The 16,672-nt window shown below is 42.2% G+C and overlaps 1 protein-coding gene across 2 annotated transcripts; it reads right to left on the bottom strand.

Annotated features, from left to right (window-relative positions):
- Positions 1 to 690: 690 nt before the first annotated feature.
- On the bottom strand, positions 691 to 15,251 carry LOC311040016 (NXPE family member 3-like). Of its 2 annotated transcripts, none has more exons than XM_084050085.1 (6): positions 14,617 to 15,251; positions 7,361 to 7,531; positions 6,295 to 7,037; positions 5,841 to 5,908; positions 4,103 to 4,309; positions 691 to 2,659 (listed from the first exon to the last, which is right to left on the bottom strand). In XM_084050085.1, the coding sequence occupies exons 2-6, from the start codon at positions 7,502 to 7,504 to the stop codon at positions 2,088 to 2,090; spliced, it is 1,734 nt and encodes a 577-aa protein (XP_083906211.1). In that variant the 5' UTR covers positions 7,505 to 7,531; positions 14,617 to 15,251; the 3' UTR covers positions 691 to 2,087. The 2 variants fall into 2 exon arrangements, with proteins under 2 accessions (XP_083906211.1, XP_083906212.1); XM_084050086.1 differs by lacking the exon at positions 14,617 to 15,251 and adding an exon at positions 14,154 to 14,267.
- Positions 15,252 to 16,672: the final 1,421 nt, after the last annotated feature.

Below are 16,672 nucleotides of genomic sequence, written 5' to 3'. Positions count from 1 at the left end.
TTGGATTAGAGAAACTGACCGACCGACTGACGGACAGAGGTTTCCTTAAAGACGGGGTGCCGTGATTTTCAGTAATCCCCCCCCCCCCTAAAACATAATCATCAGGTATTATGGTTACACTACGAGGAAGATTTTTTTCAAAAAAGTGTACAGAAATTGTTAAAATTATGTTTTTATGTGGACACGCCTCCAGTTCATTAAGTATACCTGGTTCTCACCTTAGCACCTCCTCCACCACCTTAGCACCACCCACCTGTCCTAGTCCCTCCTCCTCCTCATGCCCACACCTGTTGTGTTATGATAATGAGGGGGAGGGTATATTTTTACTATGTCACTAAAGGGCTGTTTTTCTATTGGCACGTTTGACGTTCAAGGTTTCAGCCTCCAGGTAGACACTCAAAATAGTCAGAGAAGACATAAAACACCACCAGGGGGCTTAATGAAGTTCTATCAACCTCATAGACACATGAAAAACAGAAAAAGTGCAAAACCATGGCACCACCTCTTTAATATATAATAGGATAGTTAAAAGAGACGAAAGTCATGGATATTCTGGATATGGAAAAGCAATAGACCCTATAGCTATGGCACCTAACCATAATTTCCTTAATACAAAGTAGTCGGCAATGGAGATTCCGCACATCAATGTCCCAGGGCTAGGAAGCCTAAAAACCAGACCACATGCTGAGCTCTAATGCAAAAAATATTGTCTTTAATTAACTGTGACAAAACAACAAGTGAAATAAACAGCCCTTGACGGTCCTTGACTATCATCACTGACATAAGAGTTCTCACAATAACAAAAATACATGTAAAGACAAAGGCAAAATGCCCATACAAGGTGCAACCTATCAGTCAGGAAACATAAAACTGGCACAATCGCTGGACAGCAGGTGCAGGACCAACAGTGGATTAAGGCAAGATAAAAAAAAGTCTGCACACTGTAACCTTCACAATCAAGGCTTTATTATAGATTAACGTTTCGACACTGTCTGAAGAAGACTCTGCGTCGAAACGTTAATCTAATAAAAGCCTTTATATAAATAATAAAGCCTTGACTGGGAGCTTTTGCAAAGTTACAGTGTGCAGACTTTTTTTCTCCAACCTATCAGTCAACCTGATACTACTAGGCCAAACAGATGTCACTACAACTATACATCCACCCATTCACACATTCACCCATGTCACACAGACAGTTCATAAATAACATAATCATAAATAAACAGCAAACAGCCGTTTCTACAGGACTAAAAGACTGAGTTACAAAATATACATAACATAATATGAAAACAAAGACAACAATTAAACAAGAAATAATTACAACTTCATTATTCAATAAAATCTATGTTTCCTGAGTGTGTCTCAAAATACACATACTGTATACATACTGTATATGAGTGTACCCCGCAGTAAGCAAAACATTACTTACAGAACATACAAATGAGACACAGATGTAACTTATTTTTGGCATTTGTGTAATTTATATGTCTAGATCAGTGTAGAGAGACAGGAAACTAAGGGCAGATAGAGGAGAGAAAAGTGAGATAATACGGGGGTCAGATTCTAACCCATGTCCTCGCGCTCTCAAATAACATCACGGTCACGGCACCGACGAAAACGAACAAACAAACCAACAAACAAGTTCTCCCACTGAAGTCAACATGGCAATCCAAAACATTTATAAAAACTCCTATAAACTATACAAACAATGGTTTATACGCTACTTAAAGCAGTGTAAACAAACCATTCAGCAGCATTGAGATTAAGGAAGACAGTTACACAGTGAAGGGGTTAAACCGCCCTTAGATTTTAGGCTGATTCAGACGTTGTTGGGGAGTGTTAAGCAGCTCACTTATGTACTGCAAGTCGGAGCAAGACTATGGACAGCCTTATGACGTGCTGTCAGCGTGCACAAGAAATATGACACTGATCCGCCTAGTAATATGAGAAATTTGCTGCGGACACACAAACACACACGTGCGCACGCACACCCACAAACACACACACACAAACACACAAACACACACACACACACACACACACACAGGCAATTGCATGATCTCCTGGCAGAGATAATTCACAGAATCTTAAAATGTATTCTGAAAAATTGTTTTTTTGTCTGGGCACACATAGGACAGTAAGAGATTTATCATATTTTTGACAATGACATTGGGTGGATGGATGTCATGAGGTAGGTGGTGTGCTAGTGTCATCTCCCAGGCATCCACCAGGACAACATCCAGCCTCTTGAACATAGCTTTGAGCACCCTATCCAGCTGTAACGAGTACCAATCACTGTAAGTCAGACTCATATCACGATCCAGAGCCCTTGGGTTTGCGGTGCGAACCACCACCAGCGTTCCAGGTGCCCTCTTCAGGAGGTGTGTCACTGCCCGCCTAATGCCCCGCAATCGGTTAATGTAGACCTCCACGGGGAAGGGGTCAAAATGGGCCCACACGCTGATAACCACGACAGTGTTGGTACCGCCAGCCAGGCCTTCTAGCTCATTAGCTACGTACCGCAACTCATTGACTGGAACAACGGTGAAGCTGAGAGGAGGTCCGTGACATCGATAGGTCAGCAAGGTGTTACGGCCGCTGTCCACTGCCATGTATGGACCAACGTGCGGAGGACCATTTAGATTGATCTCTTTCAACTCTAGTCCAACAGGGGACAAAAAACATAGCCATGATAGTTAGGGTTAGACAAATACAGATAGCGGCCACTTGCCGAAAGGAGCATCTGTATTGAAAGGTAAGTGACGTAAATCCATATTTTGAAGACAAATATTACATTTCCTTAAAGGGATATTTCACTTTCAAACATGTTTGGGGTCATTTTAACATCTACACTGGCTTTTGTGAGCACCACAGACAGTTTTTAAGGTGCTTGATTCAGTATTTAGATATTTGATATTCTTTATCAGACACGCCCCCTTCCCCATGTGCAAATCACCTACTGGACGCAGACAGCTGAATGAAGTATCCAGAAATGGAACGACCGTAGCCATCTAAAATCTACATGCACTATCGTACATTTGGGGGACTGAAATAAATATTGCAATTTCAATTACTGTACAAGTAATATTAAACTTAACAAAAGACAGATGGAGCAACGTTGATTTATGTGAAGTTTATTTATTTACTTAAATATAAATGGCACATCTAGACAAGTCTGATGGTAATCATTGCTAATGAGTGTTTGTTCAATTACAGGGGTCTCCATCTCTTTAATAAACTGAAAATACACTCACCAATATCATCCAATCAGGAGAGAGTACCCATCAGATTCAATGGTATAGAGTTCCAGTTCCAATTTTGTCTGGTCATTTCTTTCTGATATTACTTCCAATTTCCCTTGTTTATCCTATATCCTGAATGAGTTCTCCTGAAGTGATTAGTTAAAATCCTGACCTGAAAATGTATTTTCTGTTTACTAAAGAGCTGGAGAAACGAGACCCCTGTTACTGAATAAACACTCTATATAGTAATGATTACTATCAGAATATAGAGCTATTTAACACTTAATTATTCATATTTGTGTACTTCTTTTAGGTATTAACCATAATTAATAATATTGCCTTCAACTGTGTTTACCTGTCAAAATGGCCACTGAACGGTCATTTAACTAGGGTCTATTCAATATTAAATATTAATTTTGCGAATTTCCCACACCGACCTTGCAACAAATATACCTAGTAATTTTATTTATTTCACAAATGTACGTTAAGTTTCAGTTTCGAGCGTCTACACGAACACTGGCCCGTGTTCGGTGGAGGGAAGACGGGCAGGGGAGATTGCACGTACACGTACTCCTACGGGCTGGAGTACGTGCACGTACTCCTACGGGCTGGGGCGGCACCTGTCAGCGGGGAGTGTTGGGCGGGAGGAGTAGGACGAAGGCTCTACGTCCTCCTGGTGGGGGCTCCTTACTGGCAGGTGAGTCAGTAGGATACGACAGCAGTGACAACACAGAATGTGTGTGGGGAGGAATTAATTGGCATAACTACTAAATTGGGGAGAAAAAGGGATGAAAAATAATTGGCTACTTATTAAAGAAAAAAAAAGAAAAACAAGTTTCAGTTTCAGTAAAACCTGTTACCTGGTAAAATGTTCTTGAGGTAGTCAAACCACTGCCTGACAGTAGAGTCACCATACAAATGGACCATCTTGTCTTTCAAACACTGACTGATGGCAGAGGTGTCGTTGAACTGGCGAACGTTGATGCCAGTGAGGGCTCGCCACACACCCTCGTAGTAATACCCAGAGGGTCCAGGCTTCACTCTGCTGCTCTTCACCTCTGGTTGGTCTAGAGCAAGTAAAATAGTTTCATTAAAAATTCAAGATTTATGATTTTATTTTTAATTATAATTATAATAATAACTTCCAATTACATAGTGCCTTTCAAAGAACCAGAGGATGCTTAACATCAACACGTTATATATTATCTAACTATATAAATGGCGACCGACTTCCGCACCCTCGGTGGGGACACCCCACAGCTCTGTTATCGAATAAACAACGCACCGCCAGACCACATGTCGCCAACTGACTCGCCACGGCGGCCGCGCTGAATTTACGCGTCGCGTAGGGGACATCTCATTGCTCACTACACCTTTTCCACCGCGCAACATAATTAATTCTACTCACCAAATGTCGGACAAAACGGAAGGGGAGGCAGCTTCGTACCGTTTACCGTGCGCACGACCTAATCACCACAACAGCAGGCAGCCGGTGCGGGGTTTTTTCCTTTTTTTCCAAAATGTTTTTTTGGTCACCATTTTCTCCAGGAACCATTTCTGGTGTAACGCCACCGCCAGCATGCGCTGGGTTGCCAGGTTTGCACAGCCAGCGCCAGAAAGAAGCAACCACCTACATCAAACAAACAACACCCATCCCAAGTGCCCCGCCCTCTTCTACGGGGGTCCCCACGCGCCCCTACACTTACAGGGGGTCCGGCCACCAGCGGGCTGACCGCGGACCCCCTGCATAACTATTACATTCTCTCCCTACATGCCTCACTTACACCTCGCTGAAACTCGCGCCCGCCGCGCTTACAACACGCTCACCTGGCAACACCAACACCCCTCCCTCCACCCCCTCTTCCTCACCACCACGCAACTGCATACAGTCGGCACAACGTCCCTTCTCCACACACACACAGCACACACACTCACACACACACATGCTTCTACGCCGCCAACGCTCACCAACACGTCGCCAACGCGCAACAACAGTTCTGCATTGATGCGTCTCTTCTCCACCACCACGCTCCATTCAGGTCACTACAATGTCTACACACGCTGCCTCTACTTCCTCCTGTACTTACAGCCACACTATCCGCTCCCCTGTGCACGTCGCCACGCTGTCTACTCTTTACCTCCCTCTCTGCCTCATAGCAAGTTAGCAACAGCCTCCACAGCACACACTGCTACCTCCCCCCCCGCCTGTTGCACGCCTAACACTCGCCTCCATCCCCAATATACACGCGGCCACGCTGGGCCCCGTGCGCGGCTGGGGTTGAGGGGGGCGTAGCCCCCCGAAACTCTAGTATATAATATTCAAACATACTGTACTCAATAATGTGCTACTCTGTTTTGAATGCTCTAAATTGTGTACAGACTATGTATACAAAATATATTAGAAGACAAAAGAAAGGATTAACTGAACAAATAATCACATTTTAGAAACAGCCATGGTATTGATAACCTGATTTCAGAAGGTGAACAGTAGTGGAGAAGAGACTTGAGATTATAACATATAGCAATATAATATTGTTATATTGTTGGCTTGTGCCTACAAAGATATGTTAACACCACAATAAACACATAGCTCTCTACTTTGTTTTGGTTGTACTTTGATGCTGTCAATCCCCAAAGCGTGTATGTGGACTTTAATGTTGACATTACTGTGGAAAAGAAGAGACAAAATAATGTTTTAATTTACACAATGCAACAGATAGTGTCATCTCGATTGATATTTTACATTTTGCACAGTGAAATATGGAGTGTTCATTTAATTAAAATGTATAGCAAATTAACCAAAGCAATGCATATCAAAGCATGACACCAAGCTAATTAGCCCTGGCGTCCCTATTTTGGGCATGTCATTATAGGCAGAAACATTTACAAAACATGTACATAAATTACGGAATAGCTATTTGTATAGGGCTTAAGAGGTTAACACACAACCACAACGTTGAAAAAAAAGTGGTTAAAATGCAAAGCAAATATCCAAGCACACATTTACGATCCCACAAAAAAAGGTCACGTAAAATAATTATATGGTGTTCACCTTTGAAAGAGCAGAGCTTCTTCACTGCTAATTTTTGTGTGATGGACACACCTCATATGGTTGATGCGATTGTCACAGCTCAGCATGTTAGGCTTATAGCAGTACCAGGGCTCCCCAGTGTTGAGATTTGTATAGTTACAAAGTGTCTGCTGGCTTGATGGCAGGCAAACATTACAAACTGTGTTCTCGGAGACTGAGCCTGAGCGGAACACACTCTGGAAGAACACCCTGCCTGGCTGTTCCCTCGTCAGTCTCCACAGCACAGTGACAGCTTCACTGGGGTGAACCAGTGTCACCTCTACCTGCGCACGTCCCTCCCAGAGTAAAGGGAAAACAGCAGAGTAGGACCCATTCAAGTGGTCCACCACCAGGCCTGCTACGCCCGCTTCAAGTGATGGATCATGCAGCCGAGCAACCAAGAAATCACCCCCATAGTGTTTGGGCTGACCCAGAAAGTCATACATTTGGACAAGAGCGTTCAGCTGGTCCCCTACATGCCACTCTCTACCTCCCTCTGCTGGGAGGATAGTGAAATGGCTGTGTGCAGGGTCACTGGTCTGCTTGAAGTGAGGAGCTTTATGAAAGTGTGGAGGTTTAGGCCAGTCGATGGATTCTAGAAGTAACTGTTCCTCCAGAGCATCCTCATGCGATAGGTTCTGATCCTGGCAGCTCCAGGGGCTGATATCATGGTGAGGAGAGGAACATTCTGGGAGGGTGGAGGTTGAGGGGCTTTTAAATCTGGTCTGTTAGAGGGTTTGAAAACAAGATATTACAAATATTAAGAAGGGTGACAATAAAACTTTTATTACATTTACATTCTGAAATGAAGTTAAAGGAGAAAGGAAAGGAATGTGTTACAGTTGTGTACCTCAATTGTAAATGTTATATACTATTAACATACTGTACCATACAGATTGAACAAAATAACATATTAAGATCACAACGCGTCCCAATGCGAAGTGTTGTGAGCTTGTAGATATGCTATTCTTGCAAAATGTTAGCCTGAGAATATGGATGCTAGGGTTCGAATGGTTAAGAAGTGAAGCACTCAACACCCCGTGCTCACCTTCAGAATGTTGACGTTACGCAGCAGAAAGATCAGAGCTGACAGAGCCAGGAAGACGAATATGGCTGCATACATGGGACGGCTATCAAGTACCTCCTTCCTTTTACAACGATGAGTCTTCACCTCACATTCTGCTGTTTCCATGGTAATGGTGTGATACTGACAGTCGCTCTAATATTGTAACCAAAAACATGGACAGCAAAAATTAAGGCATAGTAAGAGCAATTGCCCAACAAAGGCCATTGAACTAGTCATCGGGTAAATACAGTAATAAAGACAGTCACTGTCTATTTACGTACATTTTACATATATATATATAAAGTGAATATAAAGTATATTTAAAAAAACTGTTATCACTGTAATGATTATTTCAAACAAACATTTTACCACTCGGCTGGGCACAAGGAAACCGTTTTTTGACTCGTCCAAACCAAAAGCTGCTGTGAGGTTCCCATTTATTGAGTGTAACAGGGAATCACAGCAAGGTTTTGTCAATGCATATAAAAGAACGGTAAAAACCATGTGATCTCCCCAGGGTGCCCACACCATGCCATCATTAACTGGCTTGGTGCACCTGTCCCTATCAATCTGCCGGTTGCTACGGCAACCCCCCCTCAAAGTGAACCCGCCCACAACTGGCCCTTCAATCACGCTAGACAACACAGAACAACAGGTGTGTTATCAACAACAGACCGGGAAGTAGGAAGCAGGGTTTACTCCCCGATTCTACAGGGGCACAAGTGAGCTGTCCTAAGGTTGAGATTACTTAATAAAAGGCATGGCAAGTGGAAACACATTTCTGTTACACTCATCTAGCCCTCCAGATGGCCCTCTGTTTGAAGCAATTTCATATGCTGACTTAGATGTAGATGCAAATATGTAATTTGATCATTTTATCAAACGCTGTTTGTGTGTGTGTGTGTGTGTGTGTGTGTGTGTGTGTGTGTGTGTGTGTGTGTGTGTGTGTGTGTGTGTGTGTGTGTGTGTGTGTGTGTGTGTGTGTGTGTGTGTGTGTGTGTGTGTGTGTGTGTGTGTCGTAGTGTGGTGGAATCGTATAAGCAATACCTACAAAGTTATGCAAGAGTAAGATTTACTGATGGTAATGGATAAATTGAACTGGGCTAGTGAGTCTGACCTCAAATGTTTAAACTAACCAAGACGTTGGGCTACAAGAAGGTATAAAAATTAACCCTCAACCACGGCACGGCTTCATTCGTTATTTGTCATTAATAATCGTACCACATACGCATCTGAAGATTCCTTCATCCATTCCAGACTAATTTCTTCCACAGAAGCAAGCAACAGGCTTGAATAGGGACTGCAGGCATTTATGTGTGTGTGTGTATGTATATATATATCACGTGTATGTGTGTGTGTGTGTGTGTGTGTGTGTGTGTGTGTGTGTGTGTGTGTGTGTGTGTGTGTGTGTGTGTGTGTGTGTGTGTGTGTGTGTGTGTGTGTGTGTGTGTGTGTGTGTGTGTGTGTGTGTGTGGGCGGGGGGTGTGCATTGCGATTGGGCCAAAATAACACTCAGGATATTACTGTGCACTGCTTATAGCAGGACACTCTGGCAAAGAATGGCCAGACCATTCTTGGCAGTGCGATCAACATAAAGGAACAGATACACCAATCTCAGCCAGTCACAGGGTTCAACACTGATTATCGACTAAATGGAACTCACATCATAATAACCCATAAGGAGTCTCATGCAATGGTGATTTTAGAAGTCAATGGCTCACTGGAAGGATTATTTTCTTTCATTTTACTACTATGATCCTGCGCATGGTTCCTGGATGCTTGTATCATGAGAGGAAAATAACTATGTATAGACCACTAGAGAATACAGGAAAAAAGACGCACACAAAAAGCTACAACACTTGTCTAGTGGACAACATTTGGAAAATAATGACTCTTAATCAGCCTGCTTGTATCCACAACTTATAACTAGTGCCACTACAGGGACCAGTATATTCTGCAATAAAATTGTTGAAATGACGTCATCTGATTCTGGCTTCAGAGGCCATGTTGTCTGTAAACACCAAACTACAATTGGCATGTATGCCATTGCCAACATTACTGTGGAAAAATAAGGAGATTTTCTGGTGGGGGGCCTGACTTAGTATTCATTTAGTATTCACTGACTTAAAGCGGCACTATGTACTTTTTTATAATGACTAAAATCAAATTTTGTCCAATCTGTATATGGCGTGGTTGTATTTTGTCTCCCTGCTCTTCTATTGAGACATTTAGATCGTGTCAAAGGTCATGTCTCACATAGACACAGGATCTGACACGAATCCCCTGAGCAAGCAGGCCGGCTCTATTTAGCTTAATAAAAAATGTCTTATTTATTTTCTTTCTTTCTTTTATAAGGTTTTAAAAAGGTCTTGAAAGTCCTTAAAATCATGTGGGGACCCCCTTGGGAATCCCGGCCAACAGGTTGAGAACCACTGGCCTACATGGACAATTGTAGTTTGGTGTTTACAAACCAGCAAGAGGAAGCTAGCTAGTCTATAGCTTAAATATGAGAAATGTATCATTCAAGGCATATCAGTTGCAGTGGTGGAAAAAGTACTTGCGACACATTGTGAGCTTATAGATCGGCTATTTTCAAATGGCCGAAATGTATAGGGCTGAATAGTAGAGGACCTGGCTAAGATATGTATGCACTTAATTTAGGAGAGAATATCTCAACTGTTCTTGGCTAATATGACCCCAGGGAACAACTTAGGAACTTTGACTAATTCTCTATCCGGGACGAAATACCTGAAAATGACCACGCCCTTATTAAAATGACCATAACCGGTGCACTACTTGAAACATGGCTCTATCTGCTAAACCATTGGAGCTACAGATTTAGGCGCTCAAAATGTTCAGAATTCTTATGTTTAGGGAAACATAGAAAAGTGCAAATGTTATGACAGAACAGCTAAAACACGGTTTTGGCTATAACTTTTGAACCAGATGAGCTATAAATGGTGAACTTGGTGTCTAAATCATGTTTTTTGACAATTAGAAACATGTTGGAATGCTTATCTTTATGACTGGGTGTGGCTGGACCTCTATTTTACATATTTCAAAGAAATATTAGTTTTGAACATTTGTTTTACTTACCTTAATCTTTGTAATTTTTGGCAAACTTGGTGTCTACTTTATGCTTTTTGAGCATTAGAAACACATTGGAATGCTCATATTTATGATTGAATCCATCTAGATCACTCTGACTTGCTTATTACTAATATGGCCACTATACCAAACTTGTTATGTAACATAAAGTTTCATCCAGATTGAGTGTATACAGTAGTTATAGGAATTAGATCAAATTAAGATCAAACTGGAGAAAACAATGTAATTTTATTGAAACAATATAATATTACTATAGAAACCAAAGTATACAGCAACAGCCAGTACACTATGCACATCAATGCTCAGCATACATTGAACGCTATCATAATAGTCAAAGGTGTATGGAATTTGAACAATATGTTTAAATTAGAATCAGAAAAGTTCATTGCTAAACAACAAATGGTTGCTAGGAATTTGTCTTGGTGTTACTACAACAACAGAACAGCTCTGCAATAACTGATACACATACAGTACTGCACCACACACACACACACACACACACACACACACACACACACACACACACACACACACACACACACACACACACACACACACACACACACACACACACACACACACACACACACACACACACACACACACACACACACACACACACACACACACACACACACAATGATGACGTCCACCAAATGACTTTTGCAGCCACAGTGGAGGAGGATAGCGCACGCTTTACTGGCATCTGGTCCAGTCAGGTTCCCAGGTTCTGACACTTGGGTGGGAGGAAGGTTCTCAAGGGACCTGGTACCGTTTGACCAACATCAGCCTTCCCTGGCTATGGGAAAAGGAGTGCAGGTATCTCACAGAAACCCTGGTCACCCTCACCTTGGAGCCTGAAAAGATCAACTCTAATTTCCATGTCCAAAGATTGAAGTGTATGGTCATCATCATATACAGCAAGAGCTGTGGCCACAGCAGAGTAGATGAATCCTGACAGTCTGATATGCACCACTCCAAAGGTCACTGATCAAACACATTTCATTATGTTATAAATATGGACTCAAGGTTGACTGTTTCACTGTTACATTATAAACATAAAACATTTGAGTACATACGGATGGAGGAATGCAAGTAGCTATAATACTCAAATAGTAAATATTAATTATTACTATTAATTGGAGTCGAAGGGGGGGGGGGGCAGTTTGTTTTTCTTTGAGGACTTGGCGGGCCGGATTAAGATGGTCAAAGGGCCGGGTCCGGCTCCCAGGCTGTATGTTGCCCATGTGTGTACTAGTCAATGGTGCATAGAGTAATAATACTATATAGTTTAACATTTTATGCTGAGCATTGTTGCACATACTGTACTGTACATTGGTGTGGAAGATGCCATCATCTACCTGCTGCAGCACTGTGAGGGTCATGTTTTTTTACTTCTCCAGTGCTTTCAACACCATCCAGCCCTTACTACTTGCCGATAAGCTGCTGAGGATGCAGGTGGACTCTCCCATTGTCTCCTGGATCACAGACTATCTGACCAACAGGCCACAGTTTGTGCGGCTGCAAGGATGTGTGTCAGACTGGGTGGTGAGTAACATTGGCGCCCCCCAGGGGACAGTTCTGGCTCCCTTTTTCTATAGTCTACACCTCAGATTTCAGGCACAATACAGCTACTTGCCATTTGCAGAAGTATGCAGATGATTCTGCTATTGTGGCACGTGTCAGTGGAGGCCAAGAGATGGAGTACAGAGGACAGGTTAACAGCTTTGTTCAGTGGTGTAAACAGAACCACCTGTTACTCAACATTGCCAAAACAAAGGAGATCGTGGTGGATTTTAGGAGGAAGGGGGCTCCCCCCCTGTCTCCTGTTTCCATCGAGGGAGAGGATGTGGAGGTGGTCCAGAGCTACAAATATCTGGGCGTGCAATTGGACAACAAACTGGACTGGGCTGGGAACACACATGTCTTGTACAAGAAGGGCCAGAGCCGGCTTTATTTCCTTAGGAGGCTCAGCTCCTATGGCGTGTGTAGGACTCTGTTGAACATGTTCTACCAATCAGTGGTGGCCAGCGCAGTGCTGTATGCGGTGGTATGTTGGGGGGGTAATATCAAGGAAGGAGACAGCAGGAGGCTGAATAGGCTTATCAAGAAAGCTGGATCTGTCCAGCTGGATCTGTCCAGTATTCAAGGTACCACCTTGAATACTGTGGAGGACGTGGCCAATAGCAGGATGAAGACTAAACTCCTGGCCATCATGGACAATCCCTCCCACCCCCCTACATGACAATGTGAAAGGGCAGAAAAGCTCCTTTAGCAACAGACTGAAACACCTAAGTTGCAAGAAGGAGCGCTATAGGAGATCTTTTCTGCCTACAGCAATAAGACTGTACAACTCCACATCTGGTTGGCTTGATCAGGCTGATCGGGTTGTTAAATCATAGATTAAATCATAAAGATAAGCATTCAAACATGTTTCTAATTGTCAAAAAACATGATTTAGACACCAAGTTTGCATTCGTAGTTCATGTGGTTCAAACGTTATAGGCAAAGACTTTGGCAGGTGGCGGCCATATTGGATTTGGCCACTATGATGACCCTGAAGGTCGCTGGCTCGGGCACCCTTGCTAAATCATTAGAGCATGCCCTGGTTACATCTGGGACAAATGTAGTGCTTTTAGATTGATTCGCACAATAATATCCCTATGGCCCTGGACTGTAATACGTTTTTAGCGGTTTCTTTTATCTGTTCTGTCATAAAATATCAAATTAGAAATGTTACACTTTACTATGTTTCCCTAAACATAAGTATTCTGAACATTTTGAGCACCTCAGTAAATCTGTAGCTCCAACGGTTTACCATGTTGGAAATAGTGCACCGGTTATGGTCATTTTAAAAAGGGCGTGGTCATTTTCGGGTATTTCGTCCCGGATAGAGAATTAGTCAAAGTTCCTAAATTGTTCACTGGGGTCATATTAGCCAAGAACAGTTGAGATATTCTCTCCTAAATTAAGTGCATACATATCTTAGCCAGGTCCTAGACTAGAAGTGGTTAGTGCATGTTTTGTAACAATAATCAAAATCTACAAAGTAACTAGTAACTAAAGTTTTTAAATAATTGTGGAGTAAAAGTTCAATATTTGCCTCTGAGATGTAGTGGGGTAGAAGTAAAAGTACTGAAAACTGGAAATAATCCAGTAAAGTAAAAAAAAAATCCTAAAGAATGTACTTAAGTACAGTACTTGACTAAATGTACTTACTTTACACCACTGATCAGTTGTTATTTTAATAAATCTTGTCAAATGTTACCATTCTACTGAAATTGATTTATGATGACGGCAGAGTGGCTGTAGTACTATTATTCTACCAGCTGGGGTCAGTATAATCACAGTGTTCAGCTTTACGGGCTGGGAGTGGCAGTGAAATTCAATTTAGATTACAAATAACATTAACAAATATGATGATCGATGATTTTAGTAAAAAGTAAAACAACGTCTAATCTGATTTTTGGTCGAAAATGTATTCAGAATAATCAAATACTTAACAAGCATTCACATAGGTCTAAACGCTGACTGAAATCGGCATGTACATTTTAAAGTGCATAAATATCATCTTAGAGTGTAGCCCTGGTCCACAGCCGAAAATTCCACTGTCGTGCCGAGGTCTCCGTCTTTAGTAAAAAATAAACAACACTACTTCGCTACTCACCAAAACAAAGGCAGTTTTGTGTTCTTGAAGGTCTATTCTCCAGGGTGGGAAGCCTCTCAGGACCCCACCTTCTCTGTATAATACACTTTTTGGGCAGAAAATGAAATATGTCCGACAGACTTATTGTATTGTAAATTGTTGTATTTACTCCACTGCGCCCTCTACAGATTTGGTCGATGGTAATTTATATTGACCAAATCTGTGGATTTTCTGCCCAAAACTAAGTGTATTATACAGAGAAGGTGGGGTCCTGAGGGGCTTCCCACCCTGGAGAATAGACTCTCAACAACACAAAGCAGCCTTTGTTTCGGTGAGTAGCGAAATAGTTCTGTCTATTTTGACTAAAGACGGAGACCTCGCACGGCATTGGAATTGTCGGTCTATGAGCAGAGCAGCGCGCCTGGCAGGGCGTTAGAGAGAACTAAACGGTCTGGAGGACCAGAGCTAAATCTTGGAAACTCACCGGTTACAAAACACCACATCAGCTGATCGTGTAAAGTCCGCCTTTCATACGATCATGTATCGATCCGTGGTTTCTTCGGTCGAGGTAAAAAAAAAAAAAAGTGACGGATAACGGATGTTTGGGACGGGTGGGAATCTGTGAGTTCTGTAGGGAGATATTTAAATGAGGCTGCGATGTTTCCCTCCCCCTTTTTGCTTGCCCCCTGTACACACGTTTATGTTTCTCACTTTGCGCTCCGGATTCAAATATATAGTCTATTATGGTTTTCAACCTCTTCATATCAAGGTCCATTATTTTTTCGGAATTTGAGCCTCAGATTTCACCATTTTTTGATGAGATTTAGCCCCTCAGAGTCTCAGACCCAAAACGTTGAATATGTTGTTATCATTGGATAGGATTTTGTCCACAATTCCATGCTGTATTGATGTGGTAGACAGTCCTACCAAATGGAGAGATGACAGGCAAACGTTGACCAAAATAACATTTCTTCTACATTATCTAATTGTGGAGACTTCTTGTAAATTAAGTGCAGGTGTTTAAAAATAATTTAACTTAAAAAATTAAAGTTAAATATCTATAAGAGTCCATTTGGTTACCAACTCTCCATCATTTAGCTGGAGACCACCTCCCCCTCAAGGACCACTGCTGGTCCCCAGACTACTGGTTGAGAACCACTGCTATATTCGTTCTCCTGCTATGCCAAAAAATGTGGAACGCCCAACCAACAGTAATCTCTAAATGGTCTGGCACCTTGGCCTTAAAAACAAGGCTCCAAACATCCCAAAATAAACTTGTAAGGCTACTACTTGACCTCAATCACAAAACCCATCTAACCCATGCTCATTTTGCTAGGATTGGATGGCTTAGGGTTGAGGACAGAGTACAGCAACTTGCTATGGGCCTGGTCTTCAAGATACACCACAACATTGGGATCCCTCTGTATTTGTCAAAATACTTCCAAAATGTTAATGAAGTCCATGATCATAACACCAGAGGCAGCTCCACAAATCATGTTCAACCCAGATTTGGCTCAACAAAGGGAATGAACTCGTTCTCATGCTATTCATCAAAAATGTGGAATGCCCTACCAAAAGGAGTAAAGGAGTGTAAAACCCTACTCACTTTCAAAACTGCCTTAAAGTTACACCTTCAGGAGGCTGCAATTGAAAGATGGCCCCTGTCCAAGTCCTAACCTACCCCCCCCCCCCCCACCCCCCCCTCTCTCTTTCTTCTTTTGTACATATTTTTCACCCTTCATACCAGTAACCTGTAAACTGATTGTATGACATTCTATAGTAGTGTGTATATCTGTCTGTCTCTTATATGTCATCATGATTTGTGTGCGTGGGGAACTCATTTGAAACAAGCCCAGTGCTTTTATGAGTCTTCCAGTTTAGTAGACCTCGTATTGTGAATTTGTACTTCCATGTACTGTTGTTCTCATGTCTTACTAAATAAAGTACATCAATCAATCAATCACCTTACCTCTATGACTGCCTGCCTAGATATGCTCCAAACCGCCCCCTCGAGGTCTTATAGTGCTGACCTGCTCGAAGGGCCTTGCCTACTATGACATATAAAACACGCAGCATTCTGCTTCTACGGGCCAACGGCATGGAATAAAATCCCATTTCCACCTAGACAGGCAGCCATGGATAGCTTTAAAGCACAGCTCAAGACCTATTTCCTCACTCTTGCCTTTAGTTGATTTTTAAATCTCTGTGTTGTTATTCATGTCCTCGCTGTTTTTGCCTGATTCACTGCCTTTTTGCTTTTATTTTATGCTTTTGCTTTTCTTTTTTGCATTATTGTTAAATTACTTGTACTTTTTCTGTAATTGTATTCTTGCTCTGTAAAGCACCTTGAGCTGCATTTCATGTCATGAAAGGTGCTATACAAATAAAGTTTATTATTATTAGTAAAGGAGTGTAAATCCCTACTCTCCTTCAAAACTGCTCTAAAGGAGCACTTACAGGTGGCTGCAATTCGAAACTGCCCCCCCCCCTCCCCCCTTTGGGGCAAACTGCTAATAAAGTATTCAGTCAATCAATTAATC

Source organism: Gymnoscopelus microlampas (assembly GCF_963454915.1).
Source record: "Gymnoscopelus microlampas genome assembly, chromosome: 23".
NCBI lineage: Eukaryota > Metazoa > Chordata > Actinopteri > Myctophiformes > Myctophidae > Gymnoscopelus > Gymnoscopelus microlampas.
The sequence above is the reverse complement of the archived record's forward strand: the minus strand, read 5'-3'. Positions and strand labels throughout refer to the sequence as shown.